The 24,690-nt window shown below is 33.3% G+C and overlaps 2 protein-coding genes across 2 annotated transcripts in view; one reads left to right on the top strand and one right to left on the bottom strand.

Annotated features, from left to right (window-relative positions):
- Nucleotides 1-4,690: 4,690 nt before the first annotated feature.
- On the bottom strand, nucleotides 4,691-17,263 carry LOC138314559 (uncharacterized). The gene is given in 11 exon segments (XM_069254947.1): nucleotides 4,691-5,828; nucleotides 6,670-6,773; nucleotides 6,902-6,973; nucleotides 7,149-7,263; nucleotides 7,974-8,096; nucleotides 12,761-12,789; nucleotides 12,791-12,891; nucleotides 13,817-13,978; nucleotides 15,240-15,394; nucleotides 16,156-16,274; nucleotides 17,084-17,263. Coding segments are annotated over 11 exon segments (1,254 nt in total). The 5' UTR covers nucleotides 17,231-17,263; the 3' UTR covers nucleotides 4,691-5,701.
- LOC138314558 (E3 ubiquitin-protein ligase ubr3-like) overlaps nucleotides 17,246-24,690 on the top strand; it is a 32,182-nt gene continuing 24,737 nt past the window's right edge. Inside the window, exons 1-6 of the mRNA XM_069254946.1 lie at nucleotides 17,246-17,787; nucleotides 20,223-20,436; nucleotides 20,894-21,030; nucleotides 21,530-21,676; nucleotides 22,200-22,307; nucleotides 22,945-23,090. Coding sequence (XP_069111047.1) covers nucleotides 17,556-17,787; nucleotides 20,223-20,436; nucleotides 20,894-21,030; nucleotides 21,530-21,676; nucleotides 22,200-22,307; nucleotides 22,945-23,090 — 984 coding nt within the window. The 5' untranslated portion in view covers nucleotides 17,246-17,555. The remainder of the gene's footprint in view (nucleotides 17,788-20,222; nucleotides 20,437-20,893; nucleotides 21,031-21,529; nucleotides 21,677-22,199; nucleotides 22,308-22,944; nucleotides 23,091-24,690) is intronic.

Raw genomic sequence — 24,690 nt, 5'->3', positions numbered from 1 at the left:
AACGAGTAACATATCTAAAGTTAGATCCTTGATTGAGAGTTCTGTTGATTCGCTTTCTGATTCCAAAGAAAGTATTGATACATGTTTAAACAAATTTGTAGAATGTATTCGTTTTTTTGTTTGATGAATTCTGTCTTTCAAGTAGAAAGGTATTGAATTGTTCATGTTCTTGTCATATAATTACCTCTGTAAATAGAGTACCGGACAAGCCTTGGTTCGATAACAATTGTAAATCATTATATAACAAATATAAACGCGCGTTATCAGTGTTTAATGGTGAACGGTCATTGGACAACAGATTATGTCTTATGCAAGCTAAAAAACAGTATAAAACTTGTGAAAGAAAACTGAAGCGACAGTATCTAAGTATGGAAGGTAACATGCTAGATTTGTTAAAACGTAACAGCCCTAAAGATATTTTTCGAAATTTTTCAAATCGTAAAATTACCAAGACTGGTGATGTATCATTAACTGATTTTTTTCAATTATTTCAAAGATCTGGCAGGTGAAGCGAATGACATCGATATTATGAAGGACGAAAACACAGAGGGTATATATCCGGAATTAGATGTTGATTTTGATGCTAATGAACTTTTAGATGTAATTAAAGGTTCTTCCCAGGGGCAAGTCTGCTGGTGTTGATATGCTGCTTAACGAATACTTTATTGAATATAAGGAAATATTTTCAACGGTGTTGTTAAGGTTATTTAACAATATGTTACAAATAGGTTATTTCCCAGAGTCATGAGCTCAGGGCGTTATCATTCCCTTGCACAAGAAGGGTGATAGAAATAACGTGAATAATTATAGGGGGATTACATTGATAAGCCATTTAGCAAAACTGTTTACATCGTTGTTAAATAAACGGCTGTTAAATGGAGTACACTTGAAAATATTATATCCGATGCTCAGTTCGGTTTTAAGCCAGGTTTTGGTACCAGGGACGCTATTTTCGCGTTACACAGTTTAATTATTAATTCTATAGAACAAAATAAGAAACTTTACTGTGCTTTTATTGATTAAAGTAAGGCTTTTGATAGTGTAACGCACCACAATTCATGGTATAAACTTTGGAGTAGTGGTGTCAGAGGTAGACTGCTTAATGTAATTAAATCAATTTATGATAATGTTCGCTCATGTGTGAAATTGGATGGTAAATTATCTGCTATGTTCGATATACATGTCGGTTTATTACAAGGGGAATCGTTATCTCCGATACTTTTTTCATTATTTGTTAATGATATGGAAAGTAATTTTTTAAATTCCAATTGTCAAAGTTATTCATTACAGTTGATTAACCTCTTTATGCTCATGTATGCAGACGACACAGTTTTATTCTCGGAAGATGCTACCGATCTCCAGTATATGCTTGATTGTTTACAGACATACACAGAGAAATGGAATTTAAATGTTAATACGGATAAAACTACAATTGTTGTATTTAGGAAAAGGAAAAGAATGTCGCTTTCTGAAAATTGGACGTTTAAAGGTAAACCTATCGAAATTGTTGATAAGTTTTGTTATCTTGGCCTGATTTTAACTATAATGGGAAATTGACTGTGACACAAGATATATTGGCATCACAAGGAAGGAAAGCATATTATAACTTGAAAAGGAAAATGAAAGATTTCGCCCTTAATACTGAGACTAAAATTTCATTATTTGATACATATGTTGCATGTATATTGAATTACGGAAGTGAAGTTTGGGGACATAATGTAGTGCCGCAAATTGAAAAAATCAATCTTCTTTTTCTTAAAGATCTTTTAAACATTAAGAGAACGGTCAATACTTCCATGGTGTACTTTGAAACTGGGAGATATTCTTCGTATGTGCAACGTAAGATATCCATAATGAAACATTGGTTGAAAATTCTAAATACTAGTAACTGTATTTTAAAATCATGTTGCGATGCATTAGTTGAGTTGAATGTAAGAAAACCTAATTGCAAAGTTAATTGGGTTCATCATGTTAAACATGAACTTTGAAATTTGGGTTTTAGTTATGTTTGGACTAGGCAATATGTACTAAATGAAAATAATTTTTGCTATTGTATGCTTAACGTGTCCATGATGTATTCATTCAAGAATTACGCAGTGCCTTTGATGTTTCATCCAAATGTTTTTTATATAAAGCATATCGCCGATACCTTTTGTATTCAGTATTATTAAACTAAGCCAATTAACCCTAGATTTAAAAATTTATTGAGTAAATTCCGGATGCAAGGACACAGGCTTAATATAGAATCTGTGCTATAGTAACATTCACAGGAGTCAGAGAGTATGTACAGTTTGTGATAAGAATGATGTTGAGGACGAGGTTTTATTTTACTTTGTCCTGCATATTCTGATTTAAGAAGGACACATATCAAGCAGTATTATTACCGACATCCGAGTGTTTACAAGCTTAGAGAATTGTTTTCATGTAAAAGTGTAAAAATTTTAAATAAATTGAGTAAATATTTGTTTCATGCTTCGGAAATAAGGAAAAATCTCCTCTCTGTGTAACGTTATAACGAAAGTTGACTTAACTGTACATTTATTTAACACCTAGCTATTTAATCATTGATGAATGATTATTTATTTATTTTTTGAAGTGTACTTTTATGACGTCACATATGTGGTGACGTCGCAAATACATTAATTATTTTTTGTAATGTTCCTCCTTTATTAAGATGTTTGTTACGAACTTACACGTCAAGGTATTCTTTATATATTTATGTGTATGGGATTGTCCTCCGCCATCTTGTATATTATATGTGAATTTTGATTTAAAATAATTATGTATATTGTTGCCTATATGCTGTATCGCAATTGGTTATTATAAAACTTGAAACACTAAAGGACAACGTCATTAGTGATACATAGTACCAATTGCACAATAAAATGACAATAATCCTCAACCTCTTCAAGGCAAATAGATCAAAGCACATATCATACTTCACATAACTTACGTATCTAAAATCCGAAATAACACAAAAAATAACTTGGATTTTAAGCTTAATTAAAATAATTTAAATAATGAAAAAATCATAGATATAGAAATGATATTTAGCTGATTACATATGTGTGTATAAAAACATCAAATATAATAAGTCACTAAGTTACGGGTATGGCATAACAATTAAATTTAGGATATAGAATAAGCAGCACAAATTCATTAAAAACTAAGAAATTCCAATGAACTGCAATAAAAGTAAAATGTACACTTTATATAAAATGACAACTCTACATAGAATGTGTCATTTGAACATTATCTTTATGATATGGTTTTCAATAAGATAAAAAAGAGATTTAACAATTTAAGTTTTCATAAATGCAAAATCTTCAAAAAATATACTCCATATATATATATTTGTGACTGTATAAAATGTAGTATATAAACTAAAACTACTACATAAAAACAACTTTTTGTCAGGACCTTTGATAAAGAAATAGTTGCACATCTATATTTCAAATATAAATCTGCATCTTTTACCACAAAATTCAAAGAGAAAAAAAAATCCAAATACAAATATCAATCCATTTACAGCACTGTAAAGTATGTGCTTTTTGATAAACGAGCAATTTTAACATATATATGTAGTGCATGAATCAAGAAATCAGAAATCTAGATCCAATCATTACTTTATGAAAATAAATTGTTAATACAATGTGAATTTATCCAGATCACACTTACATTCCATATCAACCAAAAGTAATATCAAACAAGGACATAGTCATTCAGATCCCCCGCCAATGGAGAGCTATATCAATTAATGCATTAATTTTATATGCTAGTAAGAGTATAGGGAGAGTATTTTAAAACCCAACTGCAATTGAAGAATATATACAAAACATATTTATGGGTTTTTTTTTAACAAAGTGAAACCAACTTTGAAAACATTTGCTTCTTTGAAAAATACCAGAATTGATCTTAGCTTTAACAAAGTTCAGCAGCTAACAGTGTGATTTTTTATTTGTTTTAAACAGCGACGAGTTACATAGGAATTAAGTGAATGTTCATAGTAATTGAGTTTGATATATCTGAGTTTTACTGCATGGATATTAAAGAAAGAGTAGAGCATAATACAAAATTAGAAGTCCTACATAAAATGTGTCTATGAAGTTTCATGGAAATATCTCTGCTGGTTTTAGAGTTGTGCTCCGGAAACGATTCTTACACAAAAATCTGCCATTTTCAGCAATGTTTCCATGGTTACAGAAAAAAGTACAAAAAGTGAAAACCTTAAAATAGCAAAAGGCACTACTAGACCATAAGACCAATGTGTCTATGAAGTTTCGTGGAAATATCTCTTCTGGTTTTAGAGTTATGCTCCGGAACGAACCTGGTACAAAAATATGATATTTTCAGCAATGTTTCCATGGTTACGGAAAAAATGCAAAAAATGAAAACCTAAAAATAGCAAAAGGCACTACTAAACCATAAGAAACAATGTGTCTGTGAAGTTTCATGGAAATATCTCTGCAAAGTTTTAGAGTTTGCTATCTCTTGGTAACGAACCTGGTCCAAAAATTTGATATTTTCAGCAATGTTTCCATGGTTACAGAAAAAGTGCAAAAAATGAAAACCTAAAAATAGCAAAAGGCACTACTAGACCATAAGAACAATGTGTCTATGAAGTTTCATGGAAATTAGAGTCTCTCCGCTGGTTTTTGAGTTTTTTTTTTTTTTTTTTTTTGTGCTCCGGAAACGATTCTTACACAAAAAATCTGCTATTTTCAGCAAAGTTTCCATGGTTACAGAAAAAAGTACAATAAGTGAAAACCTTAAAATAGCAAAAGGCACTACTAGACCATAAGACCAATGTGTCTATGAAGTTTCGTGGAAATATCTCTTCTGGTTTTAGAGTTATGCTCCGAAACGAAACTGATACAAAAATATAATATTTTCAGCAATGTTTCCATGGTTACGGAAAAATGCAAAAAATGAAAACCTAAAAATAGCAAAATGCACTACTAGACCATAAGGCCAATGTGTGTATGAAGTTTTGTGGAAATATCTCTACTGGTTTTAGAGTTATGCTCCGGAAACCATTCGTACGGACGGACGGACGGACGGACGGACGGAACCCATTTGAATATCGTTGGGCGGGGGATAAATATGTTGTAAATGCAATGTAAAACATCACAAAAAATAGTTATTTACTTTAGAAAACATATTTTTACCAGTATCACACCCATCTGAGATCTCAATGATATAAAGCAATACAACAAATTTGGTTGAAATCGGACAATAAATACTCAAGTTATCAAGCGGAAACCATGGATTTATTTGTTTTGACGATTTTAAAGTCCCATAACTCTTTCAAATATTGACGGATTTTGACCAGTATCAAATTCTTCCGAGGTCTCATGCATGTAAAGCAATATACCAAATTTGGTTGAAATCAGACAATAAATATTTAAGTTATTGCATGGAAACCCTTTCCGGACACCGACACCACCGACGCTGACATAGTCATACCTATGTGTCGCAGGCAAGACAAAAACTGTATTTATATAGCACTTGTATTATAATTTATACTTATATATCACATTGCGTATTTTATAATAATATTTCCTGAATAAATATTCCTATTTTATAAAATGAATAATTATACACTGGTATATATTAAGTGTTCACTTCTTTCAAGAAGAAGGGAAATTCCACATTGCGATGTATTGGGAGTAATTGAGCAGATTTTCTAGAACAATACCGATCAAGACGTTAACATGTATTCCTCTATAGCTTTGCCGAGCCGTCTCACACCATCCTCAATCTCTGCGGTATCACAGTAACTAATAGCCAGACGGATACAGTTTTTGTAACTACCAGTAGGTGAAGTGCTGTAAGTAAAACAATAAATGGTGTTATATTGCAAAACTTATATAGAAAACAATTTAAAGTCAAATTCTGATGTGCCAAAAATTTATGCGAACATACGAAGCAAAGGTACATGTAGTAATTGAAAGAAATGTTGAAGTTAACCTGAAAAGTATGTATATAAAGGTAAAATATATAATTACTTTGAACCAAGGACTTTTAAGTGAGAAGAATCTTTTACTTGGGGTTTTGGACAAATAGGTCACAAGAGTTTTTTTGTTTGTGCAATGACCGTGACGTTGGACGACGACTGATTTCCTTTAGATATCCGCCGGCGCATCCTTTAACGTAGCTTGCGGGTGCCAGGCTTACCGTCTTACTTTCTGAAGCGGGTCTTCATTTCATAAGCTCTCATTTTTTTTTATGAAATTCTAAGACAATTCTTCTAATTCTTCCGGCCTTAGAGCAAGTACTAAACGTTGTAAAATTGAATAAACTTTACATTGGTGTTTCTTTTGACGCAATAACACAAGTATTTGTTGAGAAAATGGTTTTTATTCCAGGTTCATAGGCGTCTCCCGTGGTGTTTAGTAGTGTAAAGAGACAGTGATGAATCCCTTTCACTTATAAATTAAATCCTTGCTTTGAACAAATATGATTTCCCTAACAATTATATCAAGCCTCTATTATGTTTTTTAGATGATATCTAGAGTTCATGCTTAAAATAATGAGTATAATAGTACATGCTGTGCTATATTTATTAAGGTGAAAATGATTACCTTTGTAAGGCATATTGATCATCTTAAAAATTAAAACAATGCATTCACAGTGGAAAGTCATGCAAAGGTAAAAAAGTAGACTGACCTTTGACCTGCAATGAAGTTTACTTTGTGTTTACTATTCGCCAGAGTAAGCAATGCCGTTCCATCCACCTTGTCAGGTAATGATACCCATGTAAAGAAACCTCCCTGAAAAAAATGTAATATATTATCTTTGATCAAATTGTATCATGAAAAATATGGACATTATATTAAGCTGATCTATTGGTTATCGCTTCAAGTGACTGTTGAATTAATCAATAAATATGTGTACCTACCTTAGGTTTTATAAAGTGGCACCCTTCAGGTAAATGTCTAGGTAAAGCTTCACATAGAAGATTCATTCTCTCCTGGAAAAGGTGATGCAGTAATTACAAAACATATTTTACAAATTTCCATTCCCGTTAATATGTACAATATATATTATACAAATGTTCATTCTATTTAAATATAATATTTCAACCATGATTAAATTTCATATACATATATGGATGGGTAAAACCATCTTCCAGGCAAAACCCTTACCCCATACACTCTGCATAGATGATTTAGATGGTCTGACAGTAGGCCACTCTGTAAGGCTGCTGACATCACCCTCGACGTGTAATGGTTAAAACTCCCTCCACTCCAGGCTGTAGAACTGTACAGGTATTACCATCAATAGAATACATGTATATAGGTATCAACTCATTACAGCTTCTTTATCAAATAAATTGTGTTTTATTTTGATATATCAAGATTTAGTGTTTTAAAGTATATGTCCAGAAAATGCTGGTTTCATCAACAAATCACAAAAGAGTCAGTTTGGACCTTTCCATACTAATGTTGGAAAATAAATTAGAGAAAAGGTACAAAATGAAATTTGACCTTACTAAAGTAATATATACACATGCTATATATCTTCACATGAATTTCACATGAACCAGTGAGTTATATGTGAACATTTTCACATGAATTTCATGTTAAATTCACATGTATTTCACATAAAAATTTTTATGTGAATTTCATGTGAGGGAAAGTTTGCCTGTGTACATTTGTATGTATGAGCATGTAAGAATCATAGGTAATTGATGTCATGTTCCTTTGAGCTTGATTCCACACAAACCCCTTTGACTTTACTTGGGGACAGGTGTTCTGATCCAGATAGCATGTTATTCTTTCAGATGGTTATATTTCAGTTTTGTGACCACACAAAGACCTTTGACTTTTCTTTGAGACAGATGTTCTGCTTCACATGGCATGCAATTCTATCAAAAGGTTAATTATATTTGAGCAAAAGATATAAGGAAAAGTAGGAAAAGCAGCATCAATATGAACCCTGACTGTTAACAAGAATACACACAAGATTACCTTGCCCAAAGCAACTCGACAACCCCAGGACGTCCTTCCATCCAGCCAAGGCGCAGTCCAGGTGCAAAAATCTTTGAGAACGTCCCATTGGAAATAACACAGCCCAGGTAGTTGGGTTCATCACTGGATTTATGGACATTACATTGAAACAATATACAGTTTAAAGGAAACTTTGTTAGTCTTCTTACATGACATGAAGAAATTCATTTTCTCCAAACCTTGAAAGGTTTCTTTTTGTGACTGAAGGTATTACATTTATAAGCTGTTTAATTAGTCATTTTTCCTGCCAGACAAAACTTCTTATTGTACCAGTATCTTCTATGTTGTACCCCTAGACTGGATCTGATGGTCTATGCAGAGCGATATAGACATTTTAATTTGATTGATTTTAACCTACTATCATACCATTCTATAAATACTACCAAAGAAAAAACAATGACAAAATACTCTTTATAGCCACACAGCTTTTATGTACTATACTGCAACATGTATTAACAAATAATGTGGTCTTAATAAACAGGTGGTCATTATACAGAGGTGTTTGTTAAGGCAGGTTTTACTGTACATGGAAACCAGTCAAACTAGGTTTCAACATCAAACTAATTGCAACAGAAATTATTTTTGTTGGAATGTTTTTAGATTTCGACTATAAGTAACTGATAAAAATTCCCAAAAAATCCCATAAGGGGAAAGTGGGTAATTTTACCTATTTATAAAGTCATCTACACCGCCGGTAAATGTGTCCCATATGGGCCGCCGTAGATCGGAAGAGTTCCACAAAGGAGGCGGAAAAGAGCTACAATGTTGGCATGAGTGGACACACGAATAAAATTTACATAAACAAAAGCGTTGATTATTGACAATCGTGCATCTTTGGCAGGTTTTATGATAGTGTGAGCAAAGTTCATGATTATTTTAAGTTATATTATACATAATACCATGTGCTTCACAGATGTGTTTAAGTGTTGAAATGGTTAGCGATCGGTGACGTAACTCCTACCCAACAGAAGTACAAAATGACGACAACATAACTGTATTTATGTAAAATAAAACATATCTGAATTTCGATATTTTGCCAGTGTAGTCTATGCTTTAATTTATCTTTAATGAGTAATGGTTCTGTCAATACTATGTATTTAAGTTTTAAAAGTGTGCCAGTTTTAATAACCCTGTTTCATTGACGAAAAAAAGTATGGAAGCCTGTTTGTACTAGCGCGATATTGATCAAAATTTCCATTTTACACATATTTCCGATAAAAATTCAATATTTAATTCTTATTCCGAAGAGTGGTTTGGATGTTTGCGACCTCATTATTGTTTTGGTTTCTAACTGTGTATTTTATATGTACTATTTTCTTTTATTTCAGAAATTATTTTACTTTATTGCCACTTTATTACTGAATATGTGTCATAGCTCTACATATAACAGATACTAATGGTCAGTTAGTTCCATGTATATATTTATCTACTGGGGCCAGTTGTTCAAAGGTCTATTAAAAGTTAATCGAGGATTAAACCTTCATTAAACCGTCATTAACTTGATGACGTCATTTCCAGAAAATATGATGTTGCACAAACGTCCATTAAAGTTAATGGAGCATAAAGCTCTAATAAAGCTTGATTAAAATCTACGATATTTAATGGACCTATGGGGCTCCTTTAAACCACAATTAAATGCTAATTTGTGTGGTAAAACTTTTGTATAATCTCTTTTAGCAGAGTTCGGTTATCAAATTCACAAAGACGGTAAAACAATGTCCAATCAGAGCATTTATATGTTTGAGGAAATGTTAAGAAATGAAACTGGAAGAAGCCAAATTAAAAAGGGAACTTGCCGGGTTGGGGATGTACATGTATGTATGTTTTCAATTAATCTACATGTACATATATGATAATCAACTTCTACATGTTCTTTATGGATACATATTGAAAAATGACTTTACAGGGAAAACTAGTCATCATGTTAGAGACTCTTACACCTTCTTATTAATAACAGAAACAACAATATCAAGCAAATGAAATACATATTTCAACAAACAAATGTCAAAGGGCATATATATGTAGCTCTGAATAAGTAGTAAATACACACAGTGATGAATAAAAAAAAGGGGGAATTAATTAATGGAAAATCAAATACGATCAAACAAGTGTACAATTAATCATCGATAATGGAAAATCTGCCATAGAACACATTGTTGCTGACTTAGGAATTTGTGAGTTAGCTTGATAACTACGTTGATTTGGGGTGCAATCGGCCTATGACTTTAATGAACTTATAGTTTCAGAAACTCTATATCGAATTTCTGTTAGAACGAATTATTTCTCTGGTCCCAAGTCTGATCGTAATTAAATTTGAATAAAGTTTATTTTAAAGTATAGATGAAAATTGAACTTCGCTTTTCTACACATATGTACATATGGAAGTTAACGTATAATGTAACCAGTAGGTTTCCCCCAAAAATATAAACCGTTCTTACTTTTTAGAATATCACTTTATACAACGTCAACGTAATGTTGTAGACCACAACTAATCCCCATGACACAAACCACTATACATGAAGCTGTATTATTTATAGATAAGTTACTGGTACAAGGAAAATACTGTCACATCACTCCGCTAATTACATTTAAACAATTTGACGTCAAAAATTGGTTCCGCTTCTTATTCATTTTAGTTCTTTATATACATACTGAATTCGACGTAATTGGCGCCCCCCTCTCTTCTTCTGGAGGAATTGATTTGTTTGTCAGTTTGTTTGTTTGCTTGCTTGTTTGTTTGATTTTGGGAGACTGTGGTTTATTCGTGATGTATAGTGGAAGTCTTGGCCTTTTTATAGTATTATATCACTGAAGCATGCCGCCGAAGATATCATACTGACGGGTGAACCAGTCGTCCCCCTCCCTTAATGCTGAAGTTATATAAATGCCCCCGTCATCCCATAAATTTTACGATGTTTTACAACTGTGTGATGCTTACAGGCATCGTATTCCATATTACATGAACTTGTGAGTCTTCCACATGTGAATCATTACCTACTAATGTGTAATCAAAGGAAAGAAGGCATATGTATGTTTACTGTGACAGATTAATGTGCCATGAGTGTGGAAAGAGTAAAAGTATGTCTGACTTTTGTTAGAGGTTTTTTGTCCACAACTTACATTTTCGTTACCTAATAAGCGCCTCCTTTAATCTTTGTTATAATTTACAAGTATGAAGAAGGATGGAGCATCAACACCAAAGATTCCATGAATTTGTGGGTATTTATTAGGTTACATGTTTCGGATGGCTAGGCCAATCGTCATCAGAACAAATTTACAACAGCATTTCCATTTGTTATAATTTGTAAGTGCACTGGGCGCTAATTACGGTGGATATGGTAATTAATAAATAGTTATTCTGTAGTTAATGTTCATTTTTATGTGATTTTAGTTATCACACCACTGAGGTCAATTATATAGCCAATGACCAACACAAAGGGAAAGATACAACCTTAGTATTAGACTACCTTCATCAAAGAAATCCCTTTGGCCAAAGTATAAATTATAGCAATGTCATTATGTAATTTAACCTTTTGGTCCATTGAGCCTTTTGGAATTTCAAAATCCAGCATTTCCCCCTTTAAGTCATTGTCCATATACCACAATTATAAACCAAAATTATTGCAGAAATAAATGTCAGCTGTGATAGATAACAGTATTTCAACACTTGCACAAAACCTTAACCTGCCTACTTCGGCCAATTGCACAAAACCTTAACCTGCCTACTTTAGCCAATTGGGCCTCTTGAAATTCTCCAAATCCAGCATTGCCCTTCTTTAAATGCTTGTCCATACTTATCACAACAATTTAAATCCAAGAATATTGTAGAATTAAATGTCAGTTGTTAAGAATAGCAGTATATATTACAACACACAACCAAAACCTTAAGATGGGATTCCCAATGCCGACACTGACACAAAAGCGATTCTGTAAGCTCCAGAGGTGAGCTAACAATGTAATGGGACATTATATTGTTGCCAGGGTAATATTTTGTAGTTTGTATTAATTTATTTTAACTTTGTGCAAAGATGAAAATGTAAGTGATATAATGCTTTATAAACCTACAAGAGAGTACATCTGAAAACACTGCTGGTTTTTCATCATTTTTTCACCAATTTGGCAGTTTTGACCTTTATTTGACCTTCATAATAAAATGATTTTTACTGAAAAAAAATATCAACACAAAGTTTAATCTATCTTTATAGTATTATTGCAAGTATATAATGTATACATATAAATACTTTCCAAGAAATAATAATTTTATTACCCTACCCCCTTAATCTACAGTGCTTATCTGTAAGGCTATATATATGTCTTAGAAAAGCTGATATTTTTCAATTTTCCCCTTTTGGGATTATTTGGGAATTTTTATATATCATTTACTACATATCAAGGAGTAAGAAAAATGCATAGTTGCTTCTGTTGCAATTAGTTTGAGGTTCAGCTATTTTCATGGCTAGATTGACTGGTCTAATGGAAAGGAAGGAGAGAATGTATGGAGATGAGCAATATTATATGTTTGGTTGCTTTAACCTCCATTCAAACTCAAATTTCATAATGGACTTGTCTAGTTTTGATTAAGAAGAGTCTAAATGTGTCTTCGGGGATGAATTTAATCAGTTTAGTCAGCTGCCATAAACAGAGAATGCAGTAAAAAAAGCCTAATCTACTTACTTATCTAAAAAAGAAAAATCTTAGAACATGACATTACAAGACAGGAATGGAGGGACAGTTTATTATTATTTTACCTGACATCGTAAGACAGGAGCCTGGGAGGGAGGGGTTCCATCACCATAATGTAGTAGGTTGTACACATCCTCAGTAAACAATAGAACATCATGCTCTCTGGCCAGCCACTCTATCAGCTTCTAACACCTGTCTGTAGATGTAAAACACTCACCATTAGCTGATCGGTAGCCCTGCAATATTGTAGCTCAAAAGACTTTTTAGACAGAAAATTGTGTCATCTTAGAGCTACAATTGGTGCCTATTACTGCTAATGGAGCAAAGAAATGATTATGAAAACCATTATAAAACGTTTCTTTTGCATTTTATATCGTACTTGTTTGATATCGCTTACCTACTAGGAAATAAAACTGAACCACATAAAATATAAAATTCTCATCAAAGGATTTTTTTTTTTACATAATACACATGAAGGTCTTTCTGAAATGAATTTATATGGCAAGTCCACAAATTGTGAATTTGACGTCTTGTGAGCGGTATGGTAGATATTAGGAATGTTAGTTATGTTTGTTTTGGACAAAAAATAATATGTTAATGCATGTATATGCATAAAATAATTGGAAACCTACCAAAAAGTATAGAAAACTGTGCCCGAGTGATTTTCGGAGGCAGTGCTCCACTACGACAAATAGGGACCGATTCGTACCCGTCCGAAAGGTATAAGCTTAGTAGGCCGGGTACGTATATTCGTTCTAGCTGATCGGGTAAATTAGATGAAAAAAATTGGTGAGAGTAAGTGTGAAACTTCAAAATTTATCAATATCAAGGAGCTTGGTGTGGTTAAGATGTCCCAACATATTATTGCAAGCCCTCAATCCACCTCTTGGTCACGAGTTTGGGTTCCATGTGGGTCAGTTGCCAGGTACTGACTGCTGGTTGGTGGTTTTTCTCCAGGTACTCCAACTTAATTCCTCCATCAATAAATCTAGCTACCACGTCCTTAAATGACCCTGGCTGTAAAAAGAATGTTAAAATCCCAATCAAACAAACAGATCTCATTCTCTCCCTCTTTCTCCCCCCTCTCACCCTCTTTTTCTTTCAGTAATAAAACAGATTACCTGGTGACGGGCAGTTTCCTTTAGGGTTGTTATACACTGTCATTAGATACATCATGGTCCAGAAAGGACATTTCCATGTACTTTTGTCTCCAGCTTTATGTCGGTGTTCCTTCAGGAGTTCCTCAAATTTGTCCAAGTCTACACCATCTTCCCCAACAGGAACTAAATAATGACAGTTAACAGGTAACATCGTGTGTAGAATAAAGTAAAATGATTGACAAAATGTATTCTCAGGTAAATGTGTCTGAATTTTTTTATGGAAAATTTAAAATTAAAGGCCCACTACCTTTCCGAAACGCCTTTTAATTTTTAAAATAGAAATGTAAAACGCGATTGATAATTTTGTAGAGTCGCAAAAGTTATCAACTTACCGGTAATGCTACACTTATCATCACCTTCTGAACAATTTAATTTAAATAAATAAAATGTTAATTTCATAACGCGGGACGTCTTATGTTTCCCGCCATCGTCCTAAATGCGGCGCGGTAGTTGATTATCACTGCCCCAGAAGGCAAAACAGCGAAATGCAACCCAAATGTTATCATATATTACGCAGGATATCTTGCATAAGCTTCATGTTATAACCTCATCTTAGGCCATCGATATATATTTTCTTATGTTATCTATGATTTTTAGAAACCTTTAAATTTTGCTCCGGAAAGGTAGTGGGCCTTTAAGAAATCCCTTAAAGTTAAGGAATGTTGATGAAATTACCTCTATCATACACTGGATTACAAATATTTCAATGACTTTTAATTTCAACTAATTGTTCAATTGCAATTTTTCATTTATTTTACAATAACAACTGTACAAAATATTTAACTGAAAAGAATACAATATCATATTGAACACAGTTGCAACTAAACTTTAATTTACTTATTTCTGGTTCCAGATCTTGTTATACAATATAGGCTACCATTGAATGGTCTATGTCAGTTCATTAGGACAATCAACAGGATCTTTTCTCTGTGTTTCCTTCTTCCTTTGAAACATTTGATACACACATGTACAGCATGTCATGTGTTCTAAGATGTAATATGCACAATGAAAGAAATAAAAAAAAAACTTGCCCATCCTCAATATTTTCAGAGAAATACAAAAAACCCACCAATTACAAAATTTGTTTACAGACAAATGAATAGAAGATAATAGTAGGCTAAATATTGTAGCTTTGTTGTATTCATCCCCTAATAAAAATGCTCTATTATTTTTCAATCTTTTCATCGACTGAGCATACATAACCATACCTACAAGTTATACACATGGTTTTCTTTTGCATTATTAACAAAATATAAAACTTTTTTTCACAGAAAAATAATATGACTGGCTTAAAATTGCAACAGTAATTTTGACAGTAGCCGTTTTTGTAAGTTCAATACTAAATGGCAAACTACAAAGAAGTATCAAGTCTCCTGATGTTTACCTGGAATAACAGACCTGCCCAGATCTTTCTCTAACATCTTAATGGCTATAAAGTAGGTAGGATCCTCCACAAACACCGGAATGTCTTGTTGAAACAGGACAGTGGCTGCCAGATGGATACCGTGTGTGGCACCAGCAGTTACCATCAAGTTTCTCCTGTAATAATGGTTGTACAGAAATTCTTCCTGGATTCTATATTAGCTTGGAATAAAATGCAAATATCCTTAAGTTTACATTTTCAATATTCCAGGTATAAGAGATTACATAATTTAATATCAAATATCTATGCCTTAAAACATCACAATTAGAGGAAACATGTCTGTATATATATATATATATATATAAGCTATGAAGCTAAAGCAGGTCACAGTGAAACTGCATCTACAAAATGTCACTGATATAGTAATCAATCACCATTTAAGGTTAACATTGTAGCAAAAAGGTCACTATGAGGTCACCACTTAAATTAAAGGTCAACATGAGGTAACCAATATTATTACACCACTAACATAACAACAGATCACCATGAGATCACTACTATAACAAAAGGTCACCATGAGCTCACAACTTTAAAAAAAGTTCCCCATGAGGTCACCACCGTAACAAAAAGTCACAATAAGGTCACCCCTGTAACAAAAGGTCACAACAATGTTACCACAGTCAGTAACAAGACGTCACCATGAAATCACCAATGTAACAAAGGTCACCATGAGGTCAATATAGTGTAACAAAAGGTCACCATGAGGTCACTATTGCAACAAAAGGTCACCATAAGTGCAGCATTGTGACAAAAGGTCACCATGAGATCCCCACTAGAACAAAAGGTCAACACTTTTGTAAATGTTTATCATGCAATCATCAAAACAAGTGTATACATTTAGTTTAAAACAAGTATGTATTTGCTTATTAATTAATACCTGGAAATGTTGCTATCTCCATACTGTTCAGACAAGAATTTTGCCAGCTGATCCAGGAACTCTGGATCTCCCTGACGTGGACCATACTGGAACACATACCTTTCCTGGGACAAGTCATTCTACAAAAAAAAAAAAAAATGTATGGTATAACTAAAAGTAAAAGATTATGTATAATGTAAGTCTAGAAATTTAAAAAGAAATGAATCAATGTATTATTACAAAAAAAGTCACCTACAAAATATCATAACAAAAAAGAAATGTATGTATATAATTGGTTGGATTATTATGCGGAATAAAACAAAAAGTCTCTTAAATTTTAAATTTTAACTTGCACAACTAATACTTGTAATATTGACGTCAGAGACATTGTATTTATACTGACACAATACTTTTTCTAAGCTATCACAATCAGCAATTTCTAAGGGACCACATTTTATTTCAAATCATCATTTAGAATTTAAGGATGATCGCAGTGACGTCACGAAATGTCAATGACAAATTTGTATAAACGGAAACTCTAAATATGATTTCTTTAAATATGAAATTCAAGAAAATTGAGTTGTAACAGTAAAATCATGAAGCTTTTTTCATAAACTGCTACACCACAAATTTATAAGAGAGGATTTATTTAATTATATACTGAGTAATTATAATTTATTAATTAACTTCCTGCGCCACATGTGGCTCTTTGCTAATTTTCCATATCAGAAAATGTGTCCACAACTCACAAGCATTAATAAAAAAAAGAAATGTCAACAACATTGATATCATAATAGTATGATTAATTGCATTTTGTAAACCCAAAACTAAACAAATTCATAAATCTTTCTCAAATGTTATCTTCTTTGTACATTAGCTACAGCCTGTGGCACCAGGTCCAGGGGCAGACAACTTCTCTACTGAACACCTTGACATATTGAAAAATTACCACTGCTAAATCCGTAGCTTTTAACATTATTTCTTTGCATCCTGACAATGTCGAACGACCTGGTGCTCCCATTGCGAATGCCACAAGCTCATCATTCCCAACGAATTCCAAATCTTCGAATAAATCGCGAGCATCTGTATTTGCCATGTTGCAACCTCTGAACTCTTCCGACTCTTAACACACTAGTTGAAGGGAGATCACTCTAACATCAAATCAAGCTGTTTCGTTTCACTTGACCCCTGATGAGATCCTAAAGATTGAGACAACCTTACAGGTGCCCAGTCGAGGAATGTAAATACCAGCAAATATGCTGGTTATTTGGAGAAACTGGGTTATGATGGAACTTCTGTAAAGGTGCTTAACATTTTGAAGTGTTTATTCTGAACGATATTTAAGTTTCATGTGTAAAATCACTTGAAAACTGGACACAAGTCGAAATTTCTTTCCGTCGTCCTGCCATGGAAACACCAACATGGCTACTCCAGGACCAGAGGTGACAGCTCTTATGAAAAGAGGGAAACGAAATACTGCAAGTTATTATAAAGGAGAGTGTTTTCGGAAAGGCGGAAGTAATCAATCACTGAACAATCTTTTGGATAGTTTATTCGATCCGAGATCCAAATCTATTGACGATGTTGACACGATTGATTGGTGTCGATGGCTGATAGCTGGTGGATCCACATTTGACGAATTCACCAAGACAGGTAATTATTCTATCACTCTACTGTCGTGTTTCAGGTGTTACATCAACTTGACAACAGTTAAAGTATATCACAAGTAGTATGCATATTTGAATGGGGAGGGTGTTGTGCATTCCGGAGATGTTTGCCCGATTTTATGCTCGCCTACACAAGATCTAGATAGGAAGTGAGGGGTATACGTACCACATTAATTTACACGTGCACTTGTTTATATTGTATACTGTTTATGTAAACGTCTATGTTAAAGCTAGTTGGATGAATAAACTAACACAAACATTTAAACTTCATGTTGTTCATTTTGTTGACATATTTTACAGCACAGATGTCATCATGACATATGTATATTTTATGGTCCCTTTAGAAGTGGATGCATCAAGCAGACCAGCTAGCATGCATAATGCATTGTCAGTGTATGGATGCTGTTTGTGCCACAATAATATAATGAGTCATAAATACTTGTGCATATGTCACAGAGATAAGCAGAAATTCTTTGGAGATAAGGAAGGTAGCAAATTATGCAAACACACAGTTATATTTATAGCGTACAACATTTTTTAAAGAAATTGCAAGGGTTTATACTGTAATGTACAGTGTTATTGGCTTCTTCTTCTGAGATTATAATCTTTCTTCTTGAGCATTATGATCACAAACACTTAATACTACATCACTTCCACTAATATACATTATAATCATAATCAAAGATACATGTATGTATAACTTTTTATGTCATGCATTTATATAATTACCACATTTGATTTTCATTGTCATTTATTACTTGTTAGCATATTTTCATCTTTTAACAACTTACATCTGATTATTTTATACCCATACATGTACACCGGGAGCAATGTCATTTAAATATTCATCCTTTTTCTTATATTTTTTTTTTCATTTTATGATCATATTATGAAAAAAAACCATGACCATGGAAATTTCAACTGTCTGAACTCTGCATGGAGTAAATTCATACAATCCAGGTCTATAGGCCCCATGAAATTGCCTTCCATTATCTTACCAATTTCCTGTAAAATATTCCAAGTCACCCAATGCATTTTGTTCAATAGAATTTCTATCTTTCATATAATTTCTTACATGTATACCTTACAAAACAGGACATGTACATGAAATGTCTTCCCTATAAATAATTACAACAAAAGTTGAAAATTGTCTCTGAAAGGTCTAATTTCAGCCATATGAAGTTACATAATTTGTATTATTTCAATGTTATTGCAACATTGACATTTGTTAAAATCAGTTAAGTATAATAAAATGAGTCATCTTGACAATTATCATAAACGGAAATTTAATTACATAATAATTAAATGATGAAATATTTGGAATATATATACTTTACAACCAGGAGTGCTAATTTTATGAAATAAATGATCCTTACCCTTCATTGATTGAGAATCACGAAATCATCATGATCAGAACATGGGTTGGTTTCACGGATAAATTTCTATGGTTATTTATATTGCTTTGCTTGATCATGATTTTACAGTAAAACATGTCAATAAAGGATGTCGCTTACCAAACACCAATGTCCTTTAATTATACAGAGGTCAATTGGGAAAATATTCTAATGTCCTGACCTTTAGACAGAGGTCAATTATACAAATTTTCCAGAAGGAGAAAATATGTACAAAAATTTAGTTCTAAGATCTAGGGTAGAAAGAGACATTTGTACTGATTGCATTACATGTATATAGTAAATTGCACCAAATTGGTTGAGTCTGTTCTTTATAAATAGTCCTGTATACAGAGGTCAATGACTTAAAGTGCATAGTCGGGCAATGAAAACAAGTATAAATGCGTTCATTGGCCTTCCAAAAGTTCCAACATATCAAAATGACGATCAAATTGTGCTTACTTTGTCCAGTTTAGACCATTGAAATTATGGAAAGCCCCATATAAATTTAACACTGTTCTAAAAATAAATTTTGAAAGCGAGGCTACATGGGAATGTCAACACGGATACAATATAGGCAGCCGGGAGGATGTTTTAGGATTCCTTTACTATTAATTAATTTCTTCGCGTGCTGAGCGATTTTGACAGAATATTTTATTTTTCTATTTCATAAGAAATTATACTTAATATATTAACACCATTTTAACCGACTTAAGCCTTCTTTTGCCTGACTATTCACTTTAAGTAAATTGCACCAAATGTCAGAGTTGATGAGTGTCTTTTATAGACAGGTGTTCTTTAAGCAGAGGTCAATTTTTATAATAAGTTAAACTTAACAGGTTGAAGTCTGTCCTTCCTAGGCAGATGTCCGTTCTATTAAAGTTGTTCTTTATATCAAGTTTGACTGCATTTATATATATATATATATTCCAACTGGTACATGAAGTTAAGTTAATATCAAATAATTTGATTAGTGTCTGCAGTCAGCCAAATGGAAAAAAAAATATAATTTTTTTGTTCTTGTTTATAGTCAAACAATATGACAATGCCATTATTTGTGGCTTGGTATGGACGGCTAATTTCGTGGCGTACCGCTGTCGCACGTGCGGGATCTCGCCATGCATGTCGCTGTGTGCCGAGTGTTTCCAGGCAGGCCAGCACGAGGGACATGACTATAACATGTTCCGCAGTAAAGCTGGGGGAGCATGTGACTGTGGGGATGTCAGCGTGATGAACAAAGATGGGTAAATATGTACAATATTATTATATAGTTATATGATACTTTAAACTAATTTATTTTAACATTATTTTTGTGTCTTCATCATTTTTCGAGGTATATACAAATACATCAATTCATGATCACTAGCTTTAACTTACATTATTAGTGCATTCATATACAATTATCTACGTAACATTTGAATTCAAGCATGTTTGATATATTTTGTGAAATTATCGTTTGCAAAAATTATATCACATGAAAATAAAGTGTTTAACAGCAGCTATAAATTATATCACATGAAAATAAAGTGTTTAACAGCAGCTATATAGATAGAAAATTTATTTACATTAATTAATCATATAAAGGTTATTCAAATGATGTTTCATTTTTTTTTGTTCCCAACAGTATTAGTTCATGATTTGTCATCTTGAAAATTGCTTTTATTGATTTAATGTTTGGATTACCTTGTTTCAATTTTACAGGTTTTGTTCGCGTCATGGACCAAACCGTGGAAAGCAACACTCCACCCCTCCTCCCGACCTGATGGCTATCGCTGAGGCTATGTTACCTAGAGTTGTCCTTCGTCTCATACACCACCTCAGGGACACCTCCAATATAGGTTATTATAAACCATGACTAGATAAAGCATTGAGGCATCTTTGAAAAAAGAAAAAATGTTACACATTAAACACACATGTAACAGGTCTGGAGAGTGATAGAATCTCTAGTGTTCTAAAACAGCACAAACATGAATGTATTTAACTTTTGCTTTAAAAAAGTAACATTAAGATTCCAAGTTATCTAGTTATACATGTATGAACTAAAAGTGAGTCCAGATTAAGCATTTTAATTATGCATATGCATGTTTGTGCATAATGAGTTAAAACCTATAAAAAAGTACATATACCAGATAAGAACAATCTATGGTTATAATATGTGGTATAAACATAAATCAGTGATCATATGACTTCTGGATCTTTACATATATGTTGCAGAAATTCAAACTAACCGGGGATCAGGTCACTTTATGTAAAAGACGTTTTGATACCAATCTTATTGCATATGTTCCTTTGTTTCAATTCATTGTTCACAAATAATAGCTCTGTCCTATTTTGTAGACATGCAGGGCACCTACTCCTTGGCCATGCAGGATGCAGAACAATATCTAACGTTTCTTCACAGTCTGAGTGACATGGGGGCAGCCATGAGGAAAGTGATGGGACATGCTCTTACAAACCCTGACATCTACAAAACCTTTACTGAAGGTATCTATGAACAGCTGACAGTTATAGTGATTTTAAAATATTGTTTCGACTTTTTCTTTGGTAACTACCTGGTTCTCCAACACTACAAAGAATGTCATCTGATTTGATATTCAGTTCATTTTTTATCAAGGGTAACTTATTTCAATAGAAATATATATATATCTCTGTATAGATTTATATATGTTGAATAACAGATTTTCAAAATTTATAAATGGACTACAGTCAAACCTGTCTATAAAGACCAGGGACAAAGAACACAAGTCTTTATTATAGCTCAGTGGTCTTTATACGCAGATGGATTGTGTTGAAATCAGTCATTTGGAGCTGGGACTCTCCTTATAGGGAGTTGGTCACTAGAGATGTGGTTCCATTGTAAACAAATTTGCTAATTTCTGATTTGTCAGGCTTTTGATTCCATGTTCCTGAAGATGGCCAAACAGCTAAAAATTTGGTAAAGGAGAGACATTATTGATTTATAAAGTACATGTAAGATAATTTCTGATTTGTCTACTTTTTGTTTCAGTTACAAATCCAGAAGAGGAGACCAATACGTATAAAGTAGAAAGTCAGAAGAAGTTTAAAACCACAGTGGAAAATATGAAATACCCTAAGGTGTTTGATGACTATATAGGTACAAGCTGCTTTTGTGACAGTATTTTGTATTAGCGGTAACACGTTTTTATATTTCATGTTGCAGGGTCTGATTATCAGCATGATAAATGATATCAAACTAAAACAGTTACTGTAATTTCATGGATATTTAATGCCATCATCATCAAAATCTTGCACATTATTTCTGATAGTAATTGTGAAGTTGAGTTGTCCATGGCCATTGAGCAATGTAGGGAAACTTTGTTGTGATACCTTATAATATATATATATATGAATTAATCTTCATACTATTGAATATAACTTATTTGAATATTCAGATGCCACTTAGTCCACACAAGAATCTGTGTGCTTTGTATATCCTATTATGTAATCTTGTTCGCTTTGTTTGTCTTGATAAAGGGGCAGATCCCCTCGAAAATTTGACAATTTTGTTTTGTCCACCCGGTTGGAATTACTTCCTTGTCCCATATTTACCATTTGAAGTAATTCGTATCCAACAGACTTCCGTTTGATTGGATCCCGTGTCATCTGGAAAATCCTGTTGATATTACTTCTTTGACCCTTGTACTTTGTATATATATATATCTGTTTTGAGAAACTATTGGAGGTATATAGAAATATATGTAGTTTAGTGAAGAAATGTTGTTCCATTCAAGGAATGCTTGCTGGTATGCCAGGATTGACACAGACATTGAATCACAAAACTTTACTAGAGGAACTTGTCTTCTGGATGGTCAAGTTTGAGTTTCCACAAAGGATGGTCACTCTTCTTCTTAGTCTACTTCCTGATGACGATTACAAGGTATATCTTAAAGATGCTCTACCGCTGACAAATGGTATTTTTTCACTATCAAAAACAAGAGCAGACGATGTAGTATTTTTCTTTGGGTACAAAAATTACTTACTTTACATCATTACCACCATTATAAAGTTTGAGCTTCTAATTTTACTTCAAGTTAAAATTATGAAAAATAATCAATTGCATCCCGAAAAAATTCCCGTGGCATTATATCTTATATGAAATGAAGAAATCATTGCGCATGCACCAAAGGCGAAATAAATTATTTTATGTTATTTTTTGTGTTGATTAGGCATATACATGATGAACATCATTTGTGCTCTGTCGGCGATGGAGCATCTTTAACCTCAGACAATATCATGAAAGTTTTATTTAATCATTGTATTATTCTTTCTTTTTTAGATACAAACATGTCTTAACTTTTGTTAATTATCAAGGCTTTATCTTTATTGTTCGTTTCTTTGTCTGTATGATAGAAGAGGGGAGATAACTCTTTCCTACCATAATTCAACTTGAAATAGGGTCTACATGTTAGCATCAAAGCCACATTAGGGAAACCTTTTTAACAGTTAGTTCATACCTATCAAGTTTCCTGCTATCATATGGTGTACCTTATTAAAAGTTCATCTTAAAAATGTGAAATATAGTAATAAAAAGAAAATACATGCATCCTTAAACATGAGTATATGTTGTTGTGATATTGTTTTACTTTTGATTTTTAGGTCATCTGACCCGAAGGGTCAGGATGACCTATAGTCATCATGTTTCGTCCATCGTCGTGTGCCGTCCGCCGTCCGCCGTGCGCCGTGCGTTAACTTTTCACATTTTGAACTTCTTCTCAAGTTTGACCAGTGGGATTGAGCTGAAACTTAGCTGAAATGATCCTGAGATAGTTCCGACAAAGTGTTGTTATTTTTCGGGTCGATCCGAAATCCAAGATGGCCGCCACAGGCGCCATCTTGAAAACACATTTTAAACTTCTTCTCAAGTTCTACCGGTGCGATTTGGCTGAAACTCGCATGAAATGATCCTGACATGGTCCCGACAAAGTGTTGTTATTTTTCGGGTCGATCTGAAATCCAAGATGGCCGCCACAGGCGCCATCTTGAAAACACATTTTGAACTTCTTCTCAAGTTCTACCGGTGCGATTTGGCTGAAACTTGCATGAAATGATCCTGACATGGTCCCGACAAAGTGTTGTTATTTTTCGGGTCGAACAGAAATCCAAGATGGCCACCACAGCCGCCATCTTGAAAACACATTTTGAACTTCTTCTCAAGTTCTACCAGTGGGATTTGGCTGAAACTTGCATGAAATGATCCTGACATGGTCCCGACAAAGTGTTGTTATTTTTCGGGTCGATCCGAAATCAAAGATGGCCGCCACAGCCGCCATCTTGAAAACACATTTTGAACTTCTTCTCAAGTTCTTCCAGTGGGATTCGGCTGAAACTTGCATGAAATGATCCTGACATGGTCCCGACAAAGTGTTGTTATTTTTCGGGTCGATCTGAAATCCAAGATGGCAGCCACAGTCTCCATCTTGAAAACACATTTTGAACTTCTTCTCAAGCTCTACCGGTGCAATTTCACTGAAACTTGC

The sequence above is a fragment of the Argopecten irradians genome, chromosome 2, assembly GCF_041381155.1.
Source record: "Argopecten irradians isolate NY chromosome 2, Ai_NY, whole genome shotgun sequence".
Lineage (NCBI taxonomy): Eukaryota > Metazoa > Mollusca > Bivalvia > Pectinida > Pectinidae > Argopecten > Argopecten irradians.
Note: the sequence above shows the minus strand (reverse complement) of the source record. Positions and strands in the feature narration are given on the sequence as shown.